Below are 8,132 nucleotides of genomic sequence, written 5' to 3' on the forward strand. Positions count from 1 at the left end.
ATTGACACACATCCATGCATCGTATAAAGGAGTGGAATAACAATTGAAATCACACAGTAACGATAATTCAGTGGAAATGGAAAACTTAAAACAAATGTTAATTTGGACGGTGTTAATTGTTCTAGTGTTGGTGGAACTAGGATCTGCTGCACCTGAAACAGCCACCGACGGACCTTTGCCAAATGTCGAGATTGATTATAATGTGAAAAGAAGTGAAATGATATGCTGTGAAGCGACAACCGAAGGACCAACGAAAAATGTCACGAGACTGTATCATATAGAACTATATAAAAGGGTGCGGGTTTTCTTATGGTTCTCCCAATGTTTTAACATTTACTAATGGATTTGAGTTTTTAATTTTAGGTAAATTGGTTTGAAGCTTACCAAAGTTGTTCCGAAAGAAATATGAATCTGGTTGTGTTGGATAGCTCAGAGAAAACCGAGGCCCTAACAAAGGAATTGGAAAAATATTTTGGTATGTTGAAGAGAAATGTGAAATTTTTAAGATTTCGGGTCATGAGTCAATGCTACTAAAACTAAATAAAAACTACAAATATTTCCAACAAGTATTAATTTCAAGACTTTCGTTTAATTCCTCAAGAATCGAATGCCTTTAAGCTCCAAAATTCCTCTTCAGGAAATATTGAAATATTTAACTTGATTTAGATATGTATGTAAAGTATTGACCAGATTATAGTATTTATATGACCTTTGGAATCGGAGGAGATAGTAATTGAATTAATTCTTTTACATAATGGGTTTTTGGTCTTCTTCTAGGTTCCAATCATCCGAATATATGGATTGGTGGTCATGACAATCAGAAAACCGGTGAATTTGTATGGATATCTTCGAACAAATTATTTACATATACAAATTGGGCTCCCAGACAACCCGATAATAAATCCGGTACCGAACATTGTGCTTTGCTATGGAATCATCATAATTATCAATGGAATGATGGCGATTGTTCGTATAAAATGTTATATGTGTGTGAAAAAGAAATGTGAATATTTCGATAGAATATTGCAAAAATGTGTTTTTTTTTCTGCTTAAAAATAAACAACTAACAATAAAAAAAGAATGTGTTTATATTCTATTTTACATTTTATATTATATATTTAATATTGTATATTTTATAGCTTATAGTTTATATTTTGTATTTTACATTTTATATTTCTATTATATATTATATATTTTACTAGCAAAATGCCCGCTACTTCGTATGCGGAAAGGGAATAATATACCAATAAACAATATTTAATATGAAAATGGTGTACTAATATGTATTTAATTTGATATATAATTTCATTTAAGTACGAGTTCGAATACCTTAAGTTCAAATAGACAGCAACCCACTCTATCCGTTTGACTTTTTGATCTCAGTGCATTATTTAGAAACCGCCTTAGCGTTATAATGAAAACAAATGTACACTATTCAGTAACAATTTTAGAATCCATGGTATTATATGTAGAAACATTTTTGACCCAATCTCAACAGTGATTCTCATAACAAAATTCATTTATCGGTTCACTCAGAACAAGGGCTTCAATATTTAGTATTATTTATTGCTTCTAGTACACTTTTTGTATTACCACCTCTAACAGTGAACCTGACAAGTAAATAATAAATCAGAATTCCACTTCTATTTCTTAGGCCAATGCCAATTTTATAGCACTTTACTTTTACTTTTCGCACTTTAATTATATAACTCCAGCTTCATTGCTACACCCAACACCAAATTTAGTACAATTTTATACGTTTCCTATTTCCAACACCACCTCAGCGACCTCCATACCTAATTTCAGAATTTGTATCCATTTCAAAAACTCCTTATTCAAACACCAACATAGACCCTAATACAAAAATTCGAAATTCCAGCCATATCCCTTTATACAAACCAAAACGGTACCAAATTTAGTACTTATAATAAGTATAAGTTTAAAAATTACATCCCTTTATTCAAAATTATATCCCGAAACAAATTATCGTTGTACTTTACGTGTAAATTTATACAAATCCAAATTGTACCAAATTTAGTACCTAATTTCAAATTTCAGGTTTGCAGCTCTATCCGTTTACTTAAATCCAAATTTTACAAAATTTAGTACCATTTAGTACTATTCGTACCAATTTCCCAAACCATTTCATTTTATAAACGTCACTTCCTAAGCTTGATTTCCATACCAAATTCCAAGATTCTGGCTATATCCGTTCAAAATATACAATTGGTACTCCATTTGATAACATTTAGTACTTTTCGTACACTTATAGTTCGAATTTCCAAAAACCCTTTGGTACATATTTCTAACTCAGTTACCCTCATTCCAAATTTCAGAATTCTAGCTCTTCTCCTTTGCCTAATACAAAGTGTACCATATTTAGTACCTTTTCCTACGCTTTCATTTCCAAAAACCCAGCCTTATCTCACCTCAACACACCGACAGCAACCCACTTTTAAAATTTCAGCTTTTTAGCTTCAGCGGTTTCGTTTGGGCGATGATATACATGTCACACACTCACTTATCATTAACCTCTTTTATATACATACATATATATAGATATTTTACATTTTATATTTTATATTTTATATTTTATATTTTATATTTTATATTTTATATTTTATATTTTATATTTTATATTTTATATTTTATATTTTATATTTTATATTTTATATTTTATATTTTATATTTTATATTTTATATTTTATATTTTATATTTTATATTTTATATTTTATATTTTATATTTTATATTTTATATTTTATATTTTATATTTTATATTTTATATTTTATATTTTATATTTTATATTTTATATTTTATATTTTATATTTTATATTTTATATTTTATATTTTATATTTTATATTTTATATTTTATATTTTATATTTTATATTTTATATTTTATATTTTATATTTTATATTTTATATTTTATATTTTATATTTTATATTTTATATTTTATATTTTATATTTTATATTTTATATTTTATATTTTATATTTTATATTTTATATTTTATATTTTATATTTTATATTTTATATTTTATATTTTATATTTTATATTTTATATTTTATATTTTATATTTTATATTTTATATTTTATATTTTATATTTTATATTTTATATTTTATATTTTATATTTTATATTTTATATTTTATATTTTATATTTTATATTTTATATTTTATATTTTATATTTTATATTTTATATTTTATATTTTATATTTTATATTTTATATTTTATATTTTATATTTTATATTTTATATTTTATATTTTATATTTTATATTTTATATTTTATATTTTATATTTTATATTTTATATTTTATATTTTATATTTTATATTTTATATTTTATATTTTATATTTTATATTTTATATTTTATATTTTATATTTTATATTTTATATTTTATATTTTATATTTTATATTTTATATTTTATATTTTATATTTTATATTTTATATTTTATATTTTATATTTTATATTTTATATTTTATATTTTATATTTTATATTTTATATTTTATATTTTATATTTTATATTTTATATTTTATATTTTATATTTTATATTTTATATTTTATATTTTATATTTTATATTTTATATTTTATATTTTATATTTTATATTTTATATTTTATATTTTATATTTTATATTTTATATTTTATATTTTATATTTTATATTTTATATTTTATATTTTATATTTTATATTTTATATTTTATATTTTATATTTTATATTTTATATTTTATATTTTATATTTTATATTTTATATTTTATATTTTATATTTTATATTTTATATTTTATATTTTATATTTTATATTTTATATTTTATATTTTATATTTTATATTTTATATTTTATATTTTATATTTTATATTTTATATTTTATATTTTATATTTTATATTTTATATTTTATATTTTATATTTTATATTTTATATTTTATATTTTATATTTTATATTTTATATTTTATATTTTATATTTTATATTTTATATTTTATATTTTATATTTTATATTTTATATTTTATATTTTATATTTTATATTTTATATTTTATATTTTATATTTTATATTTTATATTTTATATTTTATATTTTATATTTTATATTTTATATTTTATATTTTATATTTTATATTTTATATTTTATATTTTATATTTTATATTTTATATTTTATATTTTATATTTTATATTTTATATTTTATATTTTATATTTTATATTTTATATTTTATATTTTATATTTTATATTTTATATTTTATATTTTATATTTTATATTTTATATTTTATATTTTATATTTTATATTTTATTTATATTTTATCTTTATATATAAAACTCAATTGTCGTTTGTTGGTAATTGAATCAGTTGAAAACGGCTAGAGCGATTTGGATAATTTTTTGTGGAAATGTTAGTCATAGTCCAGTTTAGGTTTTTATGCAAAGAAAAATTGGCCACGCCCACTTTTCCACCCACTTTTATAAATATGTTTTATCTACGGAACTACTCAATAGATTTTCCTGAAATTTGCAGGGAACGTAGAGTGATGGCCCCCGGTTGAAATAGGCTACATATTTGGTTGAATTTCGGATCGGGCGGGGTACCTCCCCTATGCCCTATTTTTGTAAAAATGCAATATTTGCAACAATTACAAATGTTTCGCCTTGAAAATTAATTTCCGAGTCAATGGCGATTGTGTCTCCGACCTTACGTGCTTATTTGGGGCATTAAGACTGGACAACGCCCACTTTTTTAAATATGTATGTTATATCTACGAAACTACTAAATCGATTTTCCTGTAACTTTCAGCGAATGTACAGGGTTGGTCCCCGATAAAAATAGGCTACATATTTTTTGACTTTCGGATCGGGCGGGTACCTCCCCTATGCCCAATTTTTGGAAAAATGCAATATTTGCAACAAATACGAATGTATCGGTTTGGGAATTTATTTGCGAGTCAATGGCGATTGTGTCTCCAACCAAACGTACTTATTTAGTGACTTAAGATCCGACCACGCTCACTTTCTAATTAGGCTATATCTACACCACTTTTACGCCCACTTTTTTCAATTTTCTATTTTTATCATTTCTACAAAAACTACTGAACCGATTTTCATGAAATTGCCAGGGAATGTACAGAGATGGTCCCGCTTAAAATAGGCTACAAATTCAGTTGAATTTCGGAAAGGGCGAGGAACTTCCCCTATACCCTACTTTTTTAAAAATGTTATATTTACAATAAAAACGAATGTATCTATTTGGAAGTTAATTTGCGAGACAATTGTGGTTGTGTCTCCGACTTAACCTACTTTTTTAGGAACACAGATTTGACCATACCCACTTTTTAAAATATGTTACATCTACAAAACTACGTCCCGGTCCACACTAGCGTGAATTTCATTAAAAAATTTCATGAAATTAGGTGTTCTTAAATCGAATTCCCCACTACAGCAATTTTATGAGTTTACTCTACTATGGACGTCGATCTAGAGACGCGTAATTTCATATCAAAATTTCTGTGAAATTACTGTAGTGTGGACCGGGACTACTGAACCGATATTCGTGAAAATATCAGGGAATGTACAGGCATATTTTCTTGAATTTTGAAGAGGGCATATTTAAAAAAAACGCCTTACCTTTATGAATAAAATCAAATGCTGTCATAACCCAACTTAGGTTTTTTGGAAAGAAAAGTTTACCACGCCCCCGAAAACAGGTTACATATTTTATTGAATTCCAGAGGGGGCGGGGTACCTCCCCTATGCGACATTTTTTAAAAAAAATGTTATATTTTTGCAAAAATTATGTATGTATCGGAATAAAAATTTACGGATTAATCTACAATCTAGGTACTTCTTTGTGGCCTATAGGCCCGACCAAGCCTGTTTTTTTAGTATGTAATAACTCCAATACTACTGTAGGGATTTCCATAAAATTTGCAGCAAAAGCTCAATGTTTGCCGTTGTTATGTGGGGTACCTTCCCCATGCCTTTCTGTTAAACGCTATATGTATAAGCCAGACTTATGATTATATCGGTTTCAGCATACATTTTGGTAGGCAATGAAGTTGTGTGCACCCTAGGACCGGACCAGGCCCACTTTTTTTAATATGTTATGAAAACTGATGACCACGCTCACTCTTTTCAAAACATTATTTTTCCAAAACTACTGAACCTAATTTTCAGAAAATATTCAGGAATGTCCCGTGGTCCAAAATGCTATATATTTGTAGACGAATTTCGGGGCCTATTATTTTATAACCGGTGTATTTGTTAAACTTATGAGTGCATCAGGTTGCAAATTAGTTTTCGAGACAACGGTGGTTGTCCCCCGATCAAGAAAAACTATATATTTACAAATGTACTTAAATGGTGAGGTTCAACGGTCCATCAGCCATGAAAAGCTAAAACATATAGGTCTAAATAAGCGGGAGAATTCGATTTAATCATTTTTTTAACTTTTATTATTAGATCGCTTTAGGATAAAGACTGTGACATGGACGATAATAAATCCTAAAAGGCACAAAAAGGCGAAAAATCCGTAAGAGAAAAGAAAGGTTACAGACAAAATCTGTTGATAAATTTAAAATCCTTCTCGGTTTGACAATGGACCGAAAAATACCTACTTTTGAATTAAAACTCATTACGACAGGCCAGCAACGCTGACCGGGGTCTGCTAGTTACCTTATAAAGAAAAAATATTTAAAAATTCCATTTTTGCTGTAATATGAAAATGTATATATAAAGCGTTAACAGCATTTAATATCTATCCGTTGATGCCTAAATATTTACTAAATGTATTTCTATTTTCGCGGAAAATCAAGAAATACTAAAAAAATTGTGGAGTATATTTAATTTATTCTAATTCAGAGTCCAAATAAAACCCGAAAAAATAAATTAAAAATACATACAGATTCTAGACAACGCGTAGAAAAATATGAGACCAACATTTTAAAGATAGGATTTAGAACAGCCATATTACAGCAACCACAAAACACGAAAACATATTTTTGGAATATTATTTCAAAAATGTATTTTTTGTTTAATACGAAAAATAGAAAAAAAACATTTTTGAGTTATTCTACTATTTCGCTAAATTTCGATGCAAGGACTGACGGACTTTGCTGAAACTTCTTCAGGGAAAATGCGATGACAAACCCGAAAGTGTATTTGCTTACTTTGATAAACATCCAAAGAAAAAACATAAAAGTTAAAAAACGTATAATTCGCGAATTCGTTAAAATCAGTTAAGGCGCATGCACTCTTCAGATACAGCGAGTGCATCTCTATCAATACGTAGCGATTTTTCCACTTTTCACTCAGCGGCCAAAGTGAGCCTTCAGCTGCATCTTGAAAAAAAATTTTTTTTTCAAAAATTATTTTTTGTTGCACGAATGAATAAATATAAGCCTACTAATAACTATAATAATGTTTATTTCATTCAAATATGGAAAAAGGTCATTCACAAACCACTTTGAAAAAATTTTAAATTTTTTGTTAAAAAATTATATCTTTAACGCTGAAGTTACACATGCCAGTAAATTGGTGCCAATTGAGTACATGTATTATACTCGAAAATGCCGAAAAAGTGTTCGACTGGCATGCAGTTTTCTTGTGTGTTTACACAATATAATTAACATACTTACGTCTAAATCATTTTCCGCTACACATCCACATTTTAGAGACTAAATCTATTACCGTTCTATAGATATCCGCATACAACTTTTAAATTTTTTTTGGAGATACCTCTGATCCCGATGCTATATCTCCAGATCAACGTGGAATTTCAATGATTTATATATCCAATGTTACTTTCAGGCGATGCAACATTATTCTCTGAAAATCCTTCAAAATATATTTTTGCAAATTTTCGCGGATTTTTCGCGATATCTCAAAAATAAAATACGTCAGATCCTTCCTTGGATAAATACGAACAATTTGGGACAATTTTGTCTGAAAATCTTTCTTCAAAATATATTTTTGCAAATTCTCGCGAATTTTTCGCGATATCTCAAAAATAAAATACATCAGATCTTTCCTTGGATAAATACGAATATTTTGAAACAATATTCTCTGGCCATCTTTCTTCAAAATATATTTTTGCAAATTTTCGCGGATTCTTCACGATATCTCAAAAATAA

At 25.7% G+C, this 8,132-nt stretch overlaps 1 protein-coding gene across 1 annotated transcript; it reads left to right on the top strand.

The window, feature by feature from the left end:
* On the top strand, nucleotides 1-1,078 carry LOC141396937 (lectin subunit alpha-like). The gene is made up of 3 exons (XM_073972672.1): nucleotides 1-295; nucleotides 364-475; nucleotides 778-1,078. Exons 1-3 carry the CDS (start codon nucleotides 77-79, stop codon nucleotides 1,005-1,007), a joined length of 561 nt encoding a protein of 186 aa, XP_073828773.1. The 5' UTR covers nucleotides 1-76; the 3' UTR covers nucleotides 1,008-1,078.
* Nucleotides 1,079-8,132: the final 7,054 nt, after the last annotated feature.

This window comes from Musca autumnalis, unplaced genomic scaffold (genome assembly GCF_047663935.1).
Source record: "Musca autumnalis isolate F117 unplaced genomic scaffold, ASM4766393v1 scaffold_3, whole genome shotgun sequence".
Lineage (NCBI taxonomy): Eukaryota > Metazoa > Arthropoda > Insecta > Diptera > Muscidae > Musca > Musca autumnalis.